The sequence below is a fragment of the Acomys russatus genome, chromosome X, assembly GCF_903995435.1.
Source record: "Acomys russatus chromosome X, mAcoRus1.1, whole genome shotgun sequence".
In the NCBI taxonomy this organism is placed as follows: Eukaryota; Metazoa; Chordata; class Mammalia; order Rodentia; family Muridae; genus Acomys; species Acomys russatus.
This window is the reverse complement of record NC_067169.1, coordinates 82,654,677-82,678,493: the sequence shown is the minus strand read 5'-3', so window position 1 is coordinate 82,678,493 and position 23,817 is coordinate 82,654,677. Positions and strand designations below refer to the sequence as shown.

Genomic DNA, 23,817 nt, shown 5'->3' with positions numbered 1-23,817 from the left:
TCTCTGTGAGTTCGAGGCCAATCTGATCTACAAAGTTGGTCCTGGACAGCCAAGGCTACACAGAGAAACCCTGTTTCAAAAAACCAAAAAACAAACAAACAGAAAACTACTGCCTTAATAATTTACTGAATAATTAATGTAGGCAGAATAATTTTTATTTCAACAAAAGTCCAAACTAAAATCACACACTTGGGATTAAAAGAAAAGCATATTTACATAACTGAGTTTACAAAGAAACCAAAGCTTCCATTACAGTGCCCAACAGTTATAAGAAGTCAACTTTCAGCTGGGTGTTGTGGTGCATGCCTTTAATCCCAGCACTCAGGAAGCAGAGGCAGGTGGATTGCTGTGAGTTCGAGGCCAGCCTAGTCTACAAAGCAAGTCCAGGACAGCCAAGATTACACAGAGAAACCTTGTCTCAGAGAAAAAAAAAAGTTAACTTTCATCCTCCTTGCCTGGAAATCCATAGTCAAAGAATCACGGTCATTAGCTTTCATGTCATGTACGTTGATCAACTGTGTGTGGTACAACTTCACTGACATTCTGGGACTGAAGGACCTTTGCTTTTTCTGCTATCATACCGAATGAAGTTGGCCTTTCCAAAAATCACAACACACACAGACACACATGCACACACGCACACACACTTTATCAAAACCTTAGTTGTAGACAACAGCTTCATATTTAGTAGTCATTCAGGCTACTAATAAGCCATTAAACCCCCAATGTTTCAAGTTCTTGTATCCTTTGTGTATTAATTCCTTTGCTTTTAAGCTATCATCCTTGGTCTGTCATCTTTCTTCAAGCCTTTTCTCTACTACTAGTGACTGATTCACTCCATGTTACATGACCCTTTTAGTCTCAGTACAATGGCAATTCTGAATAGGGTATGTCCAATGCAGGCCTGAGGAACCTTTTAATTCTCCCAGGCTCCTCCTACAGGCCAGATGTTTAACAGTAAGGTAGTCATTTCACTTAATTGTAATCATGTTCTGGTCTTAACTAATGAATTCTAACATCGGGAGGTTAATTGTTGTTTAATTCTTGCCTTCTGCCACAATATCTGAAGCTAGCTGAATCACATTCCCTTGAACCTTAGATAAATCTCCATTTTATTAACTCTTTTGACTAGATCTTTCTCTTAAAATCAAAGCCTTCATGATTGGGCCCTAACGTTGAGACCTCCTTAGATCTTCAGTTACTGAGATGTCTACCAATTACATGATTATTGGTGCACACACTTCCCCTCTCCCTGAGTCACTTCCCCAATTCTGGCAACTCATGACCATCTTACATTTAGTCTTTCCCCAATAAAATTCCAATGAGAGACAATCGACAACTCATGAATACATATATATTTATTTAATTCATAATATAGCATTTTGGATGGGCTGGGATCTTTAGAGAAGGGTGAGACTGTGTGATCCACAGATGCTCATATTTCTGTTACTAGGAGAGACACTATTGGTCCAGAGCTCCCAGTACAAACAAGCCTGGGGTAAAGCATTTGATAAAAAATAGTCCAACAATAGTCTAATAAATATTCTAGCCAATAACAATAACACAGCATATTTATGAAGCTGGCAGACCACACCATAAAAGGCAGTTTTGCCTGACCTGATGTCAAGAAATCTGGCCAACTTGTAATATACAGCCAAATACAGCCCAATGGCTCTGAGGCTGGAATTGGCTTCAGGAGCTACAAATAAGTGTGGAAGTGATTCATGTCTACCTGCCTGGTGTTTTCCATTCCTTGATTAAACGGGTTTCAGCATTTGAGCTTATTCCAAAGCCCATCCATGAATTAATCCATTCAGGTAGTCATATAAAATATGTAAACCATGGAAGCTGAGAGAATTCACCTAGAATGTTTGAGCTGAAAAGCATGTATACATGATTTTGTTGCAATATGAACTTCACTGCATCCAAAGACACACAATGGAATTACATAATAAAAACACAGCCAGATGCAGTTACTCTTACAAGTAGCAAGAATGTCAATGTGGCATTAAAATTTCTTCTGTATTCTCAAAACAAGCTTAGCTTCATTTTGTGCTTTCTTCAATAAGACAATATAAAAAGTGGAAACAAGCATAAATTGCAGACAGAAAATAATTTTCTAAGAGAAAAAGTTCTGAATAGTTAGATCAAGTAAAGCAACAACAACCACGTTTATGGAATCATCTTTCTCGATGATGTTAAATGGTCGTGTTCCATTTGTGCAACTGGCTTTAGCTAGAGGTAGCCTCTGGTCCCTACCATTGCCAGTATTCTACGAAAGTCTTAAGTTTACTGAAGTAAATATCTGGAACCCACCAGAGCCCTCTGAGTGATTTGCCACCATGCTGTTTCTTGGACAGCAGTTCCTTATGTGCCTCAGAAGTTGGGGTTTCAGAATCAAGCTTCATTGCTTCCCACAAACCTTATTTAATGTCTATTTATTCAGTAGGCTTAACTCTGCCTATAATGAGAACTTACATCTACCCTCAAAGAACAATAGAGTTCATTGAAGTTCATGAAAACATGAAATGTTATTGGGAGAATGGTACCATGTGCTCCAAAGACAATTCTCCAGGATAACTGCCAATTTGGAACAATGTTCATCTGTATGCATAAGCCCTGGTGCATTTACAAAATAATATCAGTATAGACTAAATAAGTAACCAACTTGCCCAAGAATAACAAATACCACTAATGGACATCACAGTCAAACAGAGTAATTTTGATTATTCGTTTGTTCATTCATACATTCTTTCAACAAACATTAGCCAGGCAACTACTTTGCTCCAGACACTGTGCTAGGTATTGAAAATACAACAACAATAAAAGCCAGTCTTTACCCGCAAGGTAGTCCCATTCTAGTAGGGAAAATAATTATTATACATTAAATTTTTGCATGAATCAGAATAACCTGAGAAACTTGTCCCAAATGTAAGTTTCATTATGTTCCCAGATATTCTAAGTAAGTATATCAGGAATAGGGGCCAAGAATCAATTGTTTAAGAAACAAATCACTAAAGGTGGTTCTACAAATGGGTCTTCAGAGGATGGCATTCTGAAAATGACATTCGGAGAAATACTACCATATGATTTGATTATTGCCAGGGTGTGTGTGCTCTCAGTCAGCCAAGGGAGTGTCAGAGAGGGCCACATAAGCCAGCTTCAGAGATCACTAGTTAACTGAGAGAAGAAAGGATGAGGAAAAATAGTCTAGGCTATAGCCAAAAGTAGAACTGGGGAATAAAGCTTTGTTCCCAGAACTAAAACTCAAGGACACAAAAATAAATGAATGGTATTGCGGAAGAGATGAAAATTGGTGGCACACATAGTGAATGCCAGGTGCTGTGCTAGGCAACTGATACACAAGATATTTTAAAATCTTTGTACCAGCCTTATAAAATGGGGGTCATTTTATAGAAGAGGAAACAGGCTCAGAGAAGTGCTTTCCTGAGGCCACACTGCTAGTTAAATGGCAGAGACGCTGGGACCATTTCAATCTCAAGGCTGGGAGCTTTATCTTCCCATGGGCTAGTTACCAGCACTGTTGAATTTGACTGAGGTTGCTCATTCCCTGATGAGCTGTAAAGGTACATAAAGTCATTAAAGCCAAATAAACCGACTTTGCCACCTGACATGTAAAGCTGAGCCTTCCTTTTGCATTGGCACCAGTCTTGCTTTTTGTGGCAGAGAAGCAAACAATCCAGAAGTGCTCTTAGGTGGGGTTTACAGAGATATGTTGTCTCTTGTGTCTAAGAGTCATTTGACAGCAAGGACAGCACTTTAGTACTATATGCACTCTTGCAGCAGGAGTGCGGCATCTAATACTTCACTGAACAAATTCATAAATAAGAATCCACCATGCCGGTGGAAGGAGGGGCTAGCATTTGACACTGCATCAAGGCTCCATTACAATCCAGGGAATGGCTACTACTATAATTACACACTAGTATAATCAACTTACAACTACCAAGGAGTAAACTGCTCCTGGAAGAAGGCTCTAGTTCTCTGGCATTTCTTATCAGCCTCTGCAACGGAACTGTGAAATCACACTGTGCAGCTCAAGTTCCTTTAACTAGCCTGAGGAAAACTAGGATGGGTTTTAAGTTTTTGTTTGTCATGAAAAGGGTGCTAAGTGAATGAAAAGCATCAACAAAAATCACAAAAATGAGGAGTATGGAACCTATGGAGGAAAACAGCATTTCAGGAGTGTGCCCTCTGAAAACACACGTGCATTTGTATGCATATAGGTGTTGAACCTGTAACACTCCATTCTTACTGGTCACGTGAGACAAGTTCTAAGGAAACTCCATTATGCAACTCTTTTTAAGCCTTAGTCTAGTAACTATATATTTGAGAATAGCAAAACTATATTTCTTTGAAATATCTTGTGACAGTTTTTAATAATTTAGATGAATCTCCCGCATTAAGTAACATCAATGAAATTATGCTCCACGGGGCATTTCTACCAGATTCGATTTTCTATGTAGCATTAGCATCTCTTGTGCAGACTTGTCCCCAGGTCCAAGAGCTCTTCTCACTTTCTGTGTCTCGAGCGCATGTGTTTGTATGAATGACAAGAGGGAGAAAAGAAAGGCTAGAAGGGAAGAAAAGAAAAGTGCCCATCGACTACGATGTTTCAACTAAGGGATAAGAATGGACAGTGTAATTTATTTTCCTTTTCAATATATCTCTCGCCTAAATTGGCAAATAAGGGTTTATTGTATATACATATTAGATAAAATGATTTGTCACTTTATTCATAAATTGAATTAAGTCATTTTATATATTATATATGCACATGTATGATATTCTCATAACACCTTGATTGTTAGTTTATTAAAAAGTGACGTACAATATGTGATAATTTGACACTGTGCAAATTTTACCTGGTCAAACTAGCCACTGCTAGAAAGACTAATTCCTTCCAGTATCACTTAAACTCCCAAATCACTGGGAACTTTAAATTCTCCAATGATGACAGAGATATCCTCTAAAAGTCTTCCCTGATGGCATGAACCGAGACTATTCAGATACTTTGTTCTGAGTAACTCAAAACATGAATTCAAACATAAGCTTTAATGCACAAAAAGTAAATCTACAATATCTAGTCATTTAGGGTGCTTCCAATGGACTTTATTCTGTATCTCATATATGGAACCCTAGTGGAGGCTTAAGAAGGGAAGAAGTGCTGGATTGGAGAGCCCGTGATTTACATGCTCTCTTGACACTTAGTGGCAAGCTTTCATCCCAGACACATAAGGGGATTCTTGAGGCCTGCAATTGCATTCCTGCCGCTCAGGGTAATCAATAAAATCTGGGGCAGGCAAGCCAGACAAAATCATTAGGGATTTGTTCCAGATTGTAAATGTTGGACAAACTGGAAGGATGAAGGTCACATCAAAAGTATGAAGGTGGAGAGAGTTAGCGGGATCATAGAAAGACAGCATGTTGTTGTCATAATCCAAGAGGACACCTAGACGCTTCAACTGTGGGGGCACATCCACCAGCATTTCCTTGTTGTTATGTCTCACCACGAAGTTACTATTGCATCGAGAGAAGACCCAGGAAGAGGCATTCTTGCCAATCCACTCATTCTTTGGAGCTGATTTGTAGGCAATGCCAATTGCATACCTGAGACAGTGGAGAAGACAGGAAAACACGTGTGAATGATACGGGTTGCGCTAGACATTGCTTAGTATCTATGAGTGGCTCCCTCTGTGCTTCCTCCTTAAAGCACTTGCATTTGCATAATACATGATGCTAATATCATCAAAGCTGGTGAAGCCAGCACGTTAAAGAGTGATACAGCACTTCCCATCTCCTAGCCCAGTATATTTTCCAGGATTTTATCTTTTAAAAGCTGACAAATTTTTCTAGAACTAATTCTTACCAAATATCTCTTAACCTTGACTTAGTAGACTTGAATCTCCTAAGGACCTAACAGCAGAGAAGATGAGAGAAGGTAAGAAAACTACCCACTCACCATGTTGAAGACCCCATGACCACCTCCCAGTAGTGGCAGCCACTGTCGATGAATATATTCCCTGCTGCCCCATAACACCCAGTGCCACTAAATCTCTCTGGGGTGTGGCTTTTCTTCAGAGAGCTCTCATCCTTCTCCATTTGCAATCCGTCATTGGAAATCTTCAACTTCTTGTGAGTCATTTTGGGATCTAGTTTAAAGGGTTGGCCTGAAAAGGGTAAAAGAAAGGGGGATAATATGAAATATGATGAAACACTTAAGAGCTGTGTCCTTCCCCTCCAAGACCATCATTAGCACAGGAGCCACAATGTGACGAGGATCCTTGGGTAAGTACGGGTCGACTGCAGTTTGGACTGTATTAAGGAAGCAGACACGATGTCACAATTTGCAATTAAGTAAGAATAGAAGTCCTATTCCAATCACATAGGACAGAGTAAAGGGTTCCCATCATATATTATGAAATTAAAAGGGATCACTCAAAGTCTCCCATCCTCAGATATGTTTGGTCCTTTCACTTATTTCAATGAGTGGGTTGGAATTTGGCCAGATGTTTAAGGAGTGTTGCAATGTTTGAGGTAGGAAAGTTACTGTGTCAGGGAGGCAATTTCTCTCTCTCTCTCTCTCTCTCTCTCTCTCTCTCTCTCTCTCTCACACACACACACACACACACACACACACACACACACACCAAAAAAAAAAAAACCCTGAGAACTCAGCAATAGGAAATGTTTGCATTCTTGAAATTGGAGTGCACATATAATTAAGCAACTTTGTTAAGAGTGCCTGCTCCATCATCAATGATGAAAGATAACACGTGCTTCACTATACAGACCCTTATAAGCACATGAAAAAAACACTGTGGCAGGGCCCAGATGCTGGGTATGGCAAGAGCTTTAGTATATATTATGCCTTTGTGATACAACATCCACTCCCCAGCTCTCTGCCTCTACCTCTGCTTCTGCTTCCCAGCCTCCCTTACTGCTAGGAATAACAAATAAGAAGGAAGCTGAAGTCAAACAGATTGGAAGAAATTTCCAGTTAAGCTCTTGTTTTTATCATCATTATCATTATTAGATTTTTTGTTTCAATGTTTTTAGTATAATTTATTTATATTGCATGTCAACTATAATCCCCTTGCTCTTATCTTCCTGATCCTAACCATCCCCCCTCTTCTACCATATTCCTCTCCCCTAGACCTCTGACCTTCCTCCCCCACTGTCTGACCACAGCCTATCAGGTCTCATCTGGATAGCCTGCATCCCTTTTCTTGGTGTTCCCACAGGGCCTCTCCACCAAGGGGCAGTGATCAAATCATGGGCACCAGAGTTCATGTCAGAGGCAGCCCCCCAACTCTCCCCTCCGCTTCTCTACGTGGAGAATGAGCTGTCCATGGCTACATCTGAACCTGGGATCTAGTTTCTCTGTTTGCAATGTCCGTGGTTGGTGCATCAGTTTGTGCAGGCACCCCTGGGTCCAGAGCCACCAACTTTGATGGTCTCCTTGTGGAGCTTCTGACACCCCCACCCGGGTCTTTACATCCCCCATCTCTTCTATACAACTTTCAGCTCTTCTTTTAAAATAATAATACAAACACTTTATTTAACAGTTGCAGGTCATCCCATGGGTTAAGTGGTGGATAATCAGGACCCAGCAGCAAGGTCAGCGCAACCTCTGAGCCTCTCTTTCTGACTCCAATAGGGTGAGCACATCATGCTTTCAAAGGGGGCCTTTGACTTTTAGGATGATAGAGCAGCTGGTGTCATCCATAAACTCCACAGGCATCTGCATGCACTGTTCCTGCCAATGGGTCCTGCCCAGCACCTTGGTTACTCTAGTCAGCTTGATGGGCTACACGTGGCTCATGTCCATGATGGCGGCGATCAGGCGGAGGGCAATTTGCAGCTCTTGACCAAGAGTCCAGCTTCAAGTCTCAGTATTTGTCCCGATTCCAGGCTGGGTGGAGTCTTTCAGAGGACAACTATGTTGGGCTAATATCTGCTTATAAGTGAGTGTATACTATGCCTGTCTTTCTGAGTCTGGGTTACCTCACTCAAGATGATCATTTCTAGTTCCATCCACTTGCCTGGAAAGTTCAAGATTTCCTTGTTTTTGATAGATGAGTAGTATTCCGTTGTGTAAATGTACCACAGTTTCTTTGTCCATTATTCAACTGAGGGATATCTAGGTTGTTTCCAGATTCTAGGTATTATGAATAAAACTGCCATGAACATAGTTGAGCAAATGTCCTTGTTGTATGGTGCAGCATCTTTCGGCTATATGCCAAGGAATGGAATAGCTGGGTCTTGAAGTAACACTATTCCCAATTTTCTGAGAAAGTGCCAGATTGATTTCCAAAGTGGTTGTACAAGTTTGCACTCCCACCAGCAATGGAAGAGTGTTCCCCTTTCTCCATATCCTCACCAGCATGTGCTGTCACTTGAATTTTTGATCTTAGCCATTCTGATAGGTGTAAGATGGAATCTCAAGAGTTGTTTTGACTTGCATTTCCATGACTAAGGAACATGTCTTTAAGTGTTTCTCAGCCATTTGATATTCCTCTGTTGAGAATTCTCTCTTTAATTCTGAGCTCCATTTCTTTTTGTTTTGTTTTGCTTTGTTTCTGTTTTTTGTTTGTTTGTTTTTTCTTCAAGATAGGATTTCTCTGTGTAGCCTTGGCTGTCCTGGATGAGCTTTGTAGACTAGGCTGGCCTCCAACTCACAGAGATCCGCCTGTCTCAGCCTCCTCAGTTCTGGGATTAAAAGTATGTCCCACCACCGCCTGGTGAGCCCCATTTCTTAAATGGGTTACTTGGTTTGGAGGTGTTTAATTTCTTGAGTTCTTGATATATTTTGGATAATAGCCCTTTGTTGGATGTAGGGTTGGTGAAGATCTTTTCCCAGTCTGTAGGCTGCCGTTTTGTTCTGTTGAAAGTGTCCTTTGCCTTACAGAAGTTTTTCAGTTTCATGAGGTCCCATTTATTAATTGTTGATCTCAGAGCCTGAGCTGTCATTGGTGTTCTGTTCAGGAGGTTGTCTCCTGTGCCAATGAGCTCAAGGCTCTTCTCCACAGATTTAGATGCTGGGTATGGCAAGAGCTTTAGTATATTATATACCTTTGTGATACAGCACCCATTACCCCTCCCTCCTGCCCCTGTCTGTCTCCCAGCCTTCCTTGCTGCTAGGGATAACAAATAAGAAGGAAGCTGAAGTCAAACAGATTGGAAGAAATTTCCAGCTAAGCTCTTGTTTTCTCAATTAAAGGAATACCACTGTTTTCCTTCTTCATTCTATCTGAAGGTAAACAGGACAGCAGAGGTTACACTGGCCATCTTGTGGCCTTGTGGATGACGCAAAGCACAAAGAAGGAGCTCAAACCTTTCATGAAATATCAGAGCAGCTATACTAGCCATGGACAGGGTACCTTCAAATGTCTTGCTATGTATGAAAGGCAGTTAAAAAACCAAACAAACAAACAAACAAACAACACTATCCAGTTGAGCTACTTGGAAATCATTAATAAACTGTCAGTTGTGATCCAGAGCATTCCTAACAGATATGGCATCTCTGTGGTAGAGCTTTGCTAGATCATCACACTCCATACTCTTTTTTTGTTTGTTTGTTTGTTTGGTTTTTCAAGACAGAGTTTCTCTGTGTAGCCTTGGCTGTCTGGACTCGCTTTGTAGACCAGGCTGGCCTCGAACTCACAGAGATCCACCTGCCTCTGCCTCTCGAGTGCTGGGACTAAAGGCACATGCCACCACATCCAGCATATACACCATACTCTTTAAGTCCGTTTTCTCCCAAGTGTGGAAAGACAGGGGTGGAAGGAAGAGAAAAACCTTTTCCTAACCTCTTTCCAAGCCCCACAGTATTCTATACATCTCTTAGTCCACAAACATCGATGGGTACCAACAAGTCCCATACACAAAGCACAAACTACAACAAAAGCTCCTCTACTCAGTGCCACTGCTCTCACACACAACCATGGGAGCCTACTCAGGCTCCTTATCCTCCTGGGCACAGAGAGGAAAATGGGTCTTTCCTCCTGGAATCACCAGGACTTACTGTTTGTCTTGAGTCTGGTGGGTTCGCTGTTCCGGCTGCCTGCTTGATTTATGGCTTTCACAATAAAGATGTAGCGGGTCCCACTCTGGAGTCCATGCACTGTGTAATGGTTCTGCTTAATGTTGGGCACAATCATCCAGCTATCCACTGAATTATACAGGCCTGTGAGGTGGGGAAAGACAAAGGCATCAACCAACAGGTACAAAAGCCAAGGTAAAAAAAACACACTGAAAATCAATTATAACCCACCCAAGTGAATTCATTTGTTTTCATTTGAGCCTTGGAAGATATAATGAGATGAACCAGCACTTATGAATCCATTCATTATTTTCTTTTACACATTTAGACTTGTGCCAGGCTTCTAGCATCTAGCAAGCACTGACCAAAGCTAGGTTGTATCATTTTTCTGCCACAGAACACAAGAATGGTCACTATTCCAAATGGTAGAATTCCCGGTTATGGACTCTCTGGATCTTTACCACTCAAATCTGTTTCTGTGTGAACTGAGTCTGGCCTTGTCCAGATGAAAAATTTCCTGTACGGAGCTCTCTATCATGAAAGCTCAGAGCAGAAAGGACACCTAGACATGAATTTACTTCATTTTACAAGGTAAAGATCAAAACAGTTGACAAGAAAGTGGCTTGCCCATGGCCATAGATGGTACTCAAAGCAGAAGCCTCTGATCTTTCTATCCTATGCCAGTGATCTGTGTACGTGTGGGTAAATGACATATGCCTTTGTCTCTGTAAGATAGTGAGACCCTTAGAGATATAGGACTCTGGTTTTCTATCTCATCTTTACCCTTACTTTCCAAATTTGCTGGACTCCAAAGGAAGTCAAGATGGCATGACAAGCAAAATAGGACAGACTCTACTTTCTATGATAGGACATGTTTTTACCTATCCCTGGTTCCATTCCCATATTCTTCGGGGGTCATTTGGTCCAGACTTATATTATTATCCAAGAGATTTATTTTTATTCCCAAAGAGGGAAAAGGATCTCAAGAATGCTTTTGCTTTTGAAAATAATCTTGAGCCGGGCACGGTGGCACATGCCTTTAATCCCAGCACTCGGGAAGCAGAGGCAGGCCGACCGCTGTGAGTCCAAGGCCAGCCTGGTTTACAAAAGCGAGTCCAGGACAGAGAAACCCTGTCTGGAAAAACCAAAAAAAAAAAAAAAAAGAGAGAGAGAGAGAGAGAGAGAGAAAAGAAAAAGAAAGAAAAAAAAGCAAAGAAAAGAATCTTGAAATTACAAATATTGACTTAAATGGGAAGGAATATATATAATTAAAATATGTGTATTTAATTAATGCAATGTAATTAATTAATGTAATTAAAAGCAAGTATTTGCCCAGCACTCAGGGAAGCAGATGCAGACAGATCTCTGTGAGCCTGGTCTATAAATTGAGTCCAGGACAGCCAAGGCTACACAGAGAGACCCTGTCTTGAAAAAGCAAAACAAACAAACAAACAAACAAAAACAACAACATCAAAAAACAAGCATTTGGCTAGCTTTCGGTAAAATGAATACTGATATTCTATTCTGTTGGGCAGTTGTTATTGTTGTTTTTGTTTTTTTCTTCTCTCTTCTGGTATGTTTCTCAGTTGGTTTAACTTTTTTGGTTTTGTTTTGTTTTTTGAGACAAGGTTTCTCCTGTAGTCCTGGTTGTCCTGGACTCACTCTGTAGACCAGGCTGCCCTTGAACTCATACTGCCTGCCTGCCTACCAAGTGCTGGGATTAAAGGCGTGCACCACCATGCCCAGTTGGTTTAACACTTTTACATACAATCCTACTTGAAGATGGGAAGAAAAGGACAAGGAGAACGATGGTTAATTTAAGTAATTTTATAAAGCTCTAATAAAGGATTTAGTGAGATTAAAAGTTGTGTTATGAGTATTTTACAATGGGGTCTGATCAACAGATTTATAATTAATTTGAAATAGGTAGAAAGGCCTAAATTAGAAGTAGAAAATAAGACATAAACTGGGCATTGTGGCCAGCCGTGGTGGCACATGCCTTTAATCCCAGCACTCAGGAGGTAGGGGCAAGTGGATCTCTGTGAATTTGAGGCCAACCTGATCTACAAATCCTGTCCAGGACAGGCAAGGCTACACAGAGAAACCCTGTCTCTGGGGAAAAAAATACTGGGCATGGTGGTGCACACCTGTAATCCCAGTGCTTTAGAGGTAGAGGAGCAGGATCATGAGTTCAAGGTCAGCCTCGGCTACCGAGCAACTTCTAGGCTCAGCCAAGGCTATCTCAGAACCTCAAACACAAACCAAAAAGAGGAACAAAAAGATGGACTATAGAACTGATTTGCCTGGGGGATGAGGGTGTAGTAGCATGGAAGAACACTTAAACAGCTTCAACCCCTCATCAAATCAATTCTGAAAATATTTTAGACATATATTAGGGTCGAGCAACTACTTATCGATGCTGCTGAGATCCAAGATTCTTTTTTAAAGTATATTTTTATTTATTTTTTTAAAGATTTCTTTATTTATTATGTATACAATATCCTGCCTGCAAGCCAGAAGAGGACACCAGATCTCATTATAGATGGTTGTGAACCACCATGTGGTTGCTGGGAATTGAACTTATGACCTTTGGAAGAGCAGTCAGTGCTCTTAACCTCTGAGCCATCTCTCCAGCCCCCCCAAGATTCTTACCATGCAGAAAAGAACACACATATGGAATGAGAGAAGGCAAGAAAGAACTTGTGGAGATGAATTAGAATTGTGTGGTCTTGATATGCCTGCATGTTGTCTGGCGGTTTCCTCCTAAGTCAAACTTCCCCCTCCAGGAGAGATCCGGAGGCTCATGAGACACAGGAGATAAAGCAAACATCACATGCCTAGGAAAATGGAACTTCGAAGATTCTCTAAGGCCCCATCGAATTCATAAAAAGAGTAAACAAATGCTGGGGGAAGAGACTTTGACCAGCCAAGGTGTAGAGAAGAGACCATTGAGGAGCTGCCTGCAAGCTGTGTTAACAGCCCCAGGGTTGCAACTTTCCTAAGCCACGGCCCATGTTGGGGTGAAATTTGGGGTGATACAGTTGCTTTTTTGAGCTATCCCTGCTTTTTCAAGTAACCTTTTACCCATACGCTGATGAGTTCCTCCAATAAAAATTCGTTGGTTTAACAAGTTGGACTTTGGTACAGTGATTTCTTTGGTCTATTGTAGAGTCCCTTTTTGGGGTTGGAGAGATTGTGTGTGTGTGTGTGTGTGTGTGTGTGTGTGTGTGTGTGTGTGTATGCATGATGTGTATGACATCTAAAATATGTACAGTTAACCATCTTTATCTGTGGATTCTGCATTCACGGATTCAATCAACTACAGATTTTTAAGGTGTTTTTTAAAAAGATTTATTGGAAGCTGGGTGGTGGTGGCGCATGCCTTTAATCCCAGTACCTAGGAGACAGAGGAAGGTGGATTGCTGTGAGTTCGAGGCCAGCCTGGTCTACAAAATGAGTCCAGGACAGCCAAGGCTGACACAGAGAAACTCTGTCTCAAAAAACAAACTAACTAACTAACAAACAAAAAGATTTATTTTTTAATGGGTGTTTCGCCTACATGTATACATGCACACCAAGTTTATATAGTACTCACAGGGGCGTCAAACACCCTGGAAGTAGAGTTGCAGATAGTTGTGAGCTGCCATGTGAGTGCTGGTCCTGAGTAAAAAACAGCTAGTACGTTTAATTACTGAGCCATCTCCCCAGCCCCAGATTTAAATATTTGAGACATGCTGGCCTGAAATTCCCTATATAAACTAGGCTATCCTCAAATTAATGATCCTTCAACATCAACAATATAATAACTATTTACAGAATTTATATTTTATTAGGCAGTATGTACAATATTTTTTGTAAGGCCGGTATCTAGAAAATATTTATTTATTTTGGAGGGTTTTTTTTTTTGAGACAGGATTTCTCTGTGTAACAGCCCTAGCTGTCCTGGATTTATATTTTGTAGACTAGGTTGGCTGCAAACTCAGAGATCCACCTGCCTCTGCCTCCAGAGTGCTGGGATTAAAGGTGTGGGCCACCACACCCAGCTTCTAGAAATGATTTAATATATACAGGAAGATGGCTATAGGTTGCATGCAAATAATACACCATTTTATCTAGTGATCTGAGCACTTACAAATTCTGGTATCATCAGGAGGCAAATGTTATGTATGTTTTTATATTTATATATAAGATATGAACCTATGTGGAGTATGTATATATGTGTATGTGGTGGTTTGAATGAGAATGTCCTCATAGGCTCAGATGTTTGAACATTTGGTAGCACTGTTCCGAGAGGTTTAGGAGGTATGGCCTTGCTGGAAGAAGTATGTCCCTGGGGCTTTTAAAAACCATGTGGTGGGCTAGAGAGATGGCTCAGAGGTTAAGAGCACTATCTTGCTCTTCCAGAGGTCCTAAATTCAAATGCCAGCAACCACATGGTAGCTTATACCCATATATAATGAGATCTGCTGCCCTCTTCTGGTGAGCAGGTGTACATGCAGGCAAACACTGTATACATAATAGATAAATAAATTTTTTTTAAAGCCGTATGCCATTCATACGTTTACTCTCTTGGCTTCCTGTTTGCAACCCAATATGTGAGCTATCAGCCTGATACTCCTACTGCCATACCTTATCTATGCCATTATAGACTTTAGGCTACTGGAACAATAAGCGCAGATAAACTGGTCTGTAAGTTACATGGTCATGGTGTTTTAGCATAGCAATGGAGACATAACAATTTCGTATATTAGGTGTGTGTGTGTGTGTGTGTGTGTGTGTGTGTGTGTGTGTGTGTGTGTGTGTGTGTACTACAAAGATTTTAGTTTCTAATAATACTGTCCTACTATAAGTAACTAGGGCTCCTGGGAAAATAGCTGATTTGTAGGTTTGGACAAGATATAGTTAAAATGAGTCTGCAATATTTTTTGTAATGGCAAAAAGTAAACAAATTACTCACAAAAATGATAAGAAATCCTAGAATTGCCTTGAAAGGCTCTCACTGGCTAAATCTGGGACATTTACACAAGCGAAATGGAGGTACTAAAGAGTTCTAAATCATTAATGAAAATGCATCCACGAGTCTCTACTGATGAATAAATAAAAAAAAAGATGAAACAGGGAGAGAGGCTCTTGCTACACAGAATATTGTGTGACAATTTGTAAGTGTCGGAGAGGGTACTCAGCTGGAAAACTGTCATTTCACAATCTTCATATAAGGACTAGATAGACCAAAAATCATCAGCTGATGCTCAATCCGGAGAAAGAATGGAGTAAGATGGCTGGCTTTGGTGAAGGATAGTTTTATGATTTTTTGTTTGTTTGTTTCTTGGAGACAGGGTCTCTCTGTGTAGCCTTGGCTGTCCTGGACTCGCTTTGTAGACCAGGCTGGCCTCGAACTCACAGCAATCCACCTGCCTCTGCCTCCCAAGTGCTGAGATTAAAGGCGTGAGCCATCACACCTGGCTATTTTAGTGATTTTTAAAGCATCACCATACAGATTGCTTATTGGTAGGGAAAGAAAACAAAACAAAACAAAAAAACCAGAAGTACACAATATAGACAGGGAACATATTGATAAGGTAAACAAAATTAGCATCAACAAGGAAGTAGATAGTGCATGCCTCTGATATGACATCCTAAGAAGTGTAGTGTGACTGTTATATTCTATCCCCTGTGTATGACTTGAATATAAATGTGAGAAAGTACTAGAAAACCCCAAATTAAGAAACATGTGGTCCAGGCTGGTCTTAAGCTCCAATTTTCCTGACTCAAACTTCTTGTGCTGGAGTTAGTGGTGTGTACCAACACACCTAGAAAATGGGCATTGTTTTACATGTCAAAGACTATCAAAGAGAAGGACTGAGGAAGTCTACTGAGCTAAAAGGAAGCCAAATATATGATAACTGCATGTAATGTAAATCGTAGATTATAAAGGTCAATGCTGGGCTCTTTCTATATTATAATCAATATTATCAATTAATTGACAAACATGGAAAACAAATGAAAAGTTATATAAAAGTATTATATGGTTGTTAATTTTTTTGAGACAGAGTCTCACTGTGTAGCCTTGCTGACTTTGAACTCACAGAGATCCACATGCCTCTGCTATTAAATTTCTTTTCTTTCTTTCTTTTTTTTTTTTTTTTTTTTTTTTTTTTTTTTTTTTTTTTTTTGAGACAGGGTTTCACTGTGTATCCCTGGCTGTCCTGGACTCACTTTGTAGACCAGGCTGGCCTCAAACTCACAGTGATCCACCTGCCTCTGCCTCTCGAGTGCTGGGATTAAAGGAGTGCACCAGTGCACCCAGCCCCTAAATTTCTTAAAGTTGACAGATATATAAAGAATTAGGGAACATTGGAAAAGAGGAAGCAGAAGTAACATAAGAACCGGAAGAGAGCAAGCAGAGCTGTATTTTGCCACTTTTTGGGCAACACTCAGTCAGTGTAATCAGAACTCATAGCAGATGTGGAAGCCTGCACTGAATCAGCTTAAGCATGTGCCCTGTCGTGCAGTCAGCATCAAACCCCTACCCAGATCTAGCCAACGGACAGGACATTCTCCACAGTTGAGTGGAGAGTGGGAACTGACTTTCACACGAACTCTGGTGCCCCATATTTGACCATGTCCCCTGGATGGGGAGACCTGGTGGCACTCAGAGGAAGGATAGCAGGCTACCAAGAAGAGACTTGATACCCTATGAGCATATACAGGGGGAGGAGGTCCCCTCTCAGTCACAGTCATAGGGGAGGGGAATAAGGGGAAAATGGGAGGGAGGGAGGAATAGGAGGATACAAGGGATGGGATAACAGTTGAGATGTAATATGAATGATTTTGTTTTTCAATAAAAAAAGAAAAAGAAAAAAAAATGTGCCCTGCAGAGCTCCTAAGTCTGTACCATCAGTTTTAGGGGATCTCCTGTCTTCTGGCTTAATGAACACCAGGGATGCATAGGGTGCACACTCACATGCATAAAATGAACATAAATAAATAAACAAATCTAAAAACAAAACAAACAGACAATGGACCTATCACCAGTCAGGCATGGATGAAGGAGGGTTTTGGGAACCTTACCCTTCAGTAATAAACTATTTGCTACTAACAGATTCAGGGAGAGAGGCAATCACTGCCTTAAATTATATGCCAGATTGTGTCTTCACTACTGCAGCAGACAATTCCAATCTAATGATCACACACATGGCCCAGGTTAAACTAAATGGCTTACAAAACAAAAGCAAAAGTTAAGATTCTGGGAAAGGCCCTCATCTGGATGAGAGGAGCTAAGAAAGATATTGAGAGAAGAGAGGGAGTTGAGAAGAGAGTAATTAGAATACCCTTGTTTATATGTGTAAAATTGTTAAATACAAAAGTAATCAAATTTAAAGGACATTTCCTCATTCTTAGAAAATAATCATTGAAAAATTTAGGGGTGAAAAGCGGTGATTTACGTGAATTATTCTCAAATGGTTCTGAAAAGACAGACATAATAGTAGTAGGCCAAAAAGTAAAATATTAACAGTAGACAATAGGGGTAAAAAGTACAGAGTGTTCTTTGTGCTGGTATTGCAATTCTTTAATTTTGAAATCATTCCTTTGTGCGTGTGTTTGTGTGTGTGTCTGTGTGTGTGTGTGTGTGTGTGTGTAGAAGCCTGGTTGTCATTCCTCAGGCACTGTCTATCTTTTTTTCTGATAGAGTGTCTCTCAGTGGTGGCTTGGAATGAGTCAAGTAGGCCAGGTTGTTTGGCCAGCAAGCCCAGGGATTGACACATCTCTGCCTCCCTAGCACTGGGATTACAAGTGTGCTGCCATACTGAGAAGTATTACACAGGTTCTGGCGACTGAACTCGGATTCTCACACGTGGCCCACTGAACTGTCTCCCTCACTACTATTCCTAAGTTTATAAAGGTCAATATATGATTCTGTGGGTATCAGTAAGACTTGGTATAATATGACCTATGAGTGAATTATGGTAATAAAACATACTTCTTATTCAAAAGGAAATGACAAAATATGAACATTTAAGACACAGGGTGTGCATGTGTGATAGAGACAGCTACAGGAGTGAAAAGATGAAGTAATGAAACTCTATCTCTGTGGCAATGTGCTACAGAGTGCTTGGCCAGATGGAGGTTATGCCCAATGATTTTGTAATGCAAAAGAAAACACTGATCCAGAAAGAGATGTTGGAATTCTCATTCAGCTAAGAATATTACCTGAAACCTTATTGATTGTGATCATTCCAAGTTTTAGACGAGGCAGTAGGAAAGCTCAGAATCAAAGTTAGGAGAGGGAGAGAGAGCTACCTCTTTTGACTTAACTTCAACCAACAAGAAAGAAATTCTTGACAGGTAGGGGAACATGTGCCTATAATCTCTGTATTCTGGGAGTCTTAGGCAAGGGGATTACTATGAGTTCCAGGTGAACCAGGGTTCCATAGCAGGATCCTGTCTCAAAACAAAAAACAAACAAACAAACAAAAAATCCAAGGAAAGTAGAAAGAGGGAAGAATTGGAAGGAAGGAATTTCTAGAAAATGACACTGTGAAATGTCTCAAGAGAAAGAAGCTTTTTAGCACTGTAGTTAGTCAGTATTGGCCTGACTGGCTCATAGGTCTGGGACTCTTAATCATTGTTAAAATTTATTTCTAGTAAAATGGTTGCCCATTGCCTTTAATCCCAGTACTTAAAGGGCACAGGCAAGGGAGTCTCTGTGAATCCGAGGCCAGTTTGGTCTATACAGTGAGTTCCAGGCCAGCTAGGGTTACAGAGTGAGGACTCATCTAAAACCAAATTACTCATTGCAGTCTGAATTTTTGTTGTAAGGCTTTGTATTTTGCTCCTATGTCGATGTTCAAAGTATAAAAGTCAGGCTGAGAGCAAAAGCAAATGGACTGAAAAGCAGAAACCAGATTTAAGAGGATCTGGCCATGATGAGATGCAGAGTCAAGGGTAACAAGACAAAAGGTAAAGGTATTAAGTCAAAGGTGTTGAGTTTGAATTGTGTGGAGTAGAACTTAACATACACAGGAATCTATCTCCAAGAAAGGTACAGAACAAGAGGGCAGAATCTCATGGGCAAGGAACAGAGTGCATTGACTGGGGACACACCTGAGTTGGCCAAACACTTGCCCGATATGAGGAAAGCCCTAGATGCTGATGACACCTCCAGCACTACAGAACACTGGGTGTTGTACTGCATGCCCATAATCCTAGCACTCAGGAAGTGGTGACAGAAGAATCAGAAGTTCAAGGTCACTCTCTGCTATAAGGCAAATTCAAGGCTAGCTTGAGCTACAAGAGACTCTGCCTCGGGAGAAGCAAACAATAGATATAATTCAGCTATCCTTTGGGGAAGTCAAACTGAAGGTACCTGACCCCAGGGACACCAGGGACCCCAAATCCCCCAATGACCCCAGTTGCTTGACAAGACTAACTCCATGACAGACTTCAGGTTTTCACTCTGCCCAACTAGGCCAAGTTTCTAACAATTCCTGTGAAAACCACAAGTTATGGACAGCTCATGGGCAGCTAATCAGCTTATAGAACAAAATGACTAGATACCATGTTTTTTATGACTTCACAGCCTTGGTAAAGAAAACAGCTGACCCAATCCAATCAAATTAAAGGCCAACTCCTGAGTAAGAGCCAAAACTTCAGTGCCTTAAAAGTCCCCAATAACCAAAGAAACAACCAGTCCTGAATCCCTTCATACCCTCTGACTCAATTCTGTCGTTGCAGATCCCTTCAACTGTCTATAAATTGAACTTGCATGCTCATTTTGGGGTCGCCCTTTAGAGAGAGGCGATCCTAGCATGCCTAGCATGTTTTTGCATACTGCCTTGGAATCTTTCTTCAGCAGATAACCCGAACCCTAACATTTGGTGTGTTGGCCCGGAATCTCTGAAGATATCCCCCACCCAAGGCCAGTGGAGTGTTTGAGGGGACTCTTTCTTTCCCCAACAGACCAGTAAGCTTTTGGGTACACCCTGTGTCTTATGTTGTCTTTGTGTCTCTATGTCTGAAAAGCCATTCAGAAAGCAGGAAAGGGGGCCCAAAGGGACTTTGCAGACGCACGGACAGTCCATCAGCCAGGGAAGCCAGAGGATGTTCTGAGCTCCCGGGAAGAGTCCTCAGACTCATGGTTTGGGAGTTTTGCACTCCCGGGGAGAGTCGCCTTGACTCTAGGTATATTATCAAAGTCTCAAGACCGTGTCATTTTTGTCTTGCCCATCTGACTGTTTGTCTGTTTATGATTGTCATGTCAAATTTTGTTCCATGTCTGTAAATTTGTTTAATTGTTTAAATGTTTTTTTTTTTTTTTTTTTTTTACGTTTTATATTCTTTAAAAAAAAAAAAAAAAAAAAAAAAAAAAAGGCCAAACTTCATCTGCTGGCCATTAGTTCTAACTCATTTCAAAGATTCTCAAAAAGAAACAACAAAAACTGATAAAGTAGCTCTGTCCTTGGAGCCAGGCTGGGAGTCTCCTGCCTATATCAAATTGGCAACAAGCCCAGAGCTGCCTGAACTCCTAATTATGTGCTCTGAACTCCAACAAGCCCAGAAGCTGCAACATAGTGAGTGCAGGGTCACTACCCACAACGGAAAAAAAATAGGTGACTGAGCAGTGGGAGCTAATATGATGGGTATTTCCAGAGGCTTGGTGGTAAGCGGTGACCAGATGAAGCCACTGATAAGGTCCTTTTCAGTCCTAGTCACTCCTTAGACTCCTTAACAATGGGCTGTGCATAACTTTCACTCTAGGGGCTGCACATTTTCAACAGGGGCTTGTGTGCAGAAACATTCTGGGCAGGATGCCAAACTCAGATAATCCTAGTTTCTCTATTATTTTCCACAGGTTCTGCCTTTAACATTTAACATTTAGGTGTAAGATCCTTTTAAAAATTATGTTATAAAATTACATTTACAGTGTTCTGTCTATCTTTGTTATAAATTATTGGCTTATTGGGTATGGTGAAAAATCTGTAACGTCTGTAACAAAAAGTTAACTTAAGCTTATAATTTAGGGTTCAAGCCATTCTAAACAACAAATGGCATAAACCAACTTTTTAAAAAAGGTCTCCAAAGATACTTTAAATTAAAATAATATTTTTCTTTTTTTTAATAATATTTTTGCATAATTTCTGTCCTGTATTAAAAACCAGACTTATAAATGATTTAAAACAATGTTTTTTAATGAGGTATTAGAGCTGCACCTTTATATGTTCATGTTCAAGAACTTTTCTTACTGGCAGACAAACTTTATAACACAAATATGATACAATTAGTATTGATTTTAGAAACGCTAAATTGTTAACACTGTTAAAATTTGGTTTTACCTTATAAACATTATGGTTATGCTCTATAATCTCACTTTTTAAAAAGGTACTTTATTTTGATATTACAAAACAGTTTTTTAAATGTCTTAATAAGGTATTATATAGTTAATAATTGTATTAATTTTACTTTAAAAAAAAACAAGCACTTTTGTTTGGGTAAATCAACCATCTTATGTCTTATTTCCTGTAAATCTGACCCAGCCTTGGTTTGATAACCCAGGCACTTAAGCATTAAATACAATGCTTCTAAGGTGACCTGGGCACAGGCTAAATCCCACCTCCACGGGCATTAAAACAATTCTGAGTTAGCCATAAACATGCAATCTTTACGTTAACAAATTACAGCTATTAGTTCAGCTCAATTAAGAGTTTACCTCAGCTTCTGAGGTTACAAATAGATTCTAACAACCTCCTTCCTTTGTCTCAGGATAACTTTTGGTCTATTATTATCAACTTAAAAATAAATCTAGAAATTGTGCTTATTTTGATTCTTGTCATCCCAGTTATCATCTGAGGACTAAAAGTGCTCTGCGTGCCAACATCTTTAGACCCTCTTTCTTAAAAATTAGCTCATGCAGGGCCACTATGATGTCATAAATATTAACTACAACAGCTTTGGCCTACAAATTTTTCTTGGGCATAATGACAATTACACTCTATTAAAAGTTTATAATATACTTCTTGAGACATAACAATCTGCCCAGGCTGGCTTAGATGTTTTCTTTCTGTCTAATGCCCTTAAAAACCACAAAAACTACCAGCCTGAAAACAGACTATAATACTTTGACAAAATATGCCCTTAATACTACAAGACTGTTAAAAATAATTAGGTTAAAAAATTGATAAAGGGGCTGGAGAGATGGCTCAGCGGTTAAGAACACTGACTGCTCTTCCCGAGGTCCTGAGTTCAATTCCCAGCAACCACATGGTGACTCACAGCCATCTATAATGTAATCTGGTGCCCTCTTCTGGCTTGCAGGGGTACAAGCAGGCAGAGCACTGTTACATAAGAAATAAATAAATCTTTTTAAAAAATTGATAAAAACATAATTAAAAAAAAATAAACTCAGTTCTGTCATGGTTTATCAATGATGACTAAATTTATGACAAAAAAAAAACCCCTAAAAGATATCTGGGAACAAAATGATCTGATCTATATTTTAAGACAACATATACATTTGTCCTTGCCAGCTAAATTCTGTACAAATAAAAATAAAAGACTCTGACTATCGGTCAGTTAAGATGTAAAACTCCTCCTGAGAAAAATAAATAAAAGTTACTAATTCATAAATTCTATTCAAACTAACAAAGGCAGATTTAAAGATTATTTATAAATATAATATATATTTAACCTCCTTGTTCTACTAGCAATATTAAAAATATTTTTGAACTAAAACATACACGACACTGTTGTGTTCTATAGTGATATGCCATGTGAAGGTCAGGAAAGTTCCTGGTCTCTGTATTTAGGGATCTTGATGCTAAAGGGACTTCAGTTAATGGCTATCATTTATTATAGACTATTAAAAGATAAATAAGACACAGAGATTGCTGGTTGCCTCATAAATGATTATATTCTTTATATATCCATGACCGTGCTTATAGTCATAATTGATTGCCAGGATGGGCTTTTTTTCCCTATATTTGTTTTCAAAATTAAGCAAAAAAAATAACTAAATTATTACATATTCTTAATGATAACTAATGGTTTTGTTAGGTATCAGTTCACTTAATCAAAACCATTTTCTAAATTAATCAGTCATTCTGTTTTATGTTTATAAGACAAAAAACTAAAGACAGACAAAGACTGAGCTCTAATATGTTGCTCTCAAGCTTGTCTGAGAGCTGCTGAATATGGCATTAAACATATTTAAACTTATTATGACAGAGACCTCCCAAATCCTAAAAGTAACTCCCCAAGGTCTCCAAGAAGATTTGGCCACGACAAATGACTTCAATGATAGTTCATGGTATTCTAACCACTGGGCAAGACTGCCCCAACACATTACTTGCTGCTAGGCCCAGGCTATACTGTGGACAAACTAGACACCTAGAGAGTTATTGACTCCTGTTGCTAAAAACAAGGTGAGGTCAGTCCCTCCCATGTTATTCTTCCACAGAAACAGCCTCTAGTCTTCTATGCCTGATGGCCAGACTGCCTCTACATATGGTAGCGTGGAAACCACAGGAGCTTAGGGGAGACAACTGTCTAGATGGTGGACTGACCAATCACCTCTGTCAATTTAATTGATATGTAAATTCATCTAGGTTATCCTTCTCAGGTCTCTGATCACATTGATGGCTAAGCTAATGGTAACTTGACGGCTAGAGGACAATTAAACCCACTGTTAGTTCATTAGTAAATTCATCAGCTAGTTAAAACTACTAGGTACTAAGTCTCTGATTTAAAAAAAAAGT

General features: G+C 39.9%; 1 protein-coding gene across 4 annotated transcripts in view; it reads right to left on the bottom strand.

The window, feature by feature from the left end:
* Positions 1-701: 701 nt before the first annotated feature.
* Positions 702-23,817, bottom strand: part of Mid2 (midline 2) — a 116,084-nt gene continuing 92,968 nt past the window's right edge. For 3 of the 4 annotated variants that reach the window (XM_051142284.1, XM_051142281.1, XM_051142283.1), the window contains exons 8-10: positions 10,049-10,210; positions 5,984-6,191; positions 702-5,631 (exon numbers count right to left, since the gene is read on the bottom strand). In XM_051142284.1, coding sequence (XP_050998241.1) covers positions 5,229-5,631; positions 5,984-6,191; positions 10,049-10,210 — 773 coding nt within the window. In that variant the 3' untranslated portion in view covers positions 702-5,228. The remainder of the gene's footprint in view (positions 5,632-5,983; positions 6,192-10,048; positions 10,211-23,817) is intronic. The other variant, XM_051142285.1, reaches the window with a different exon arrangement.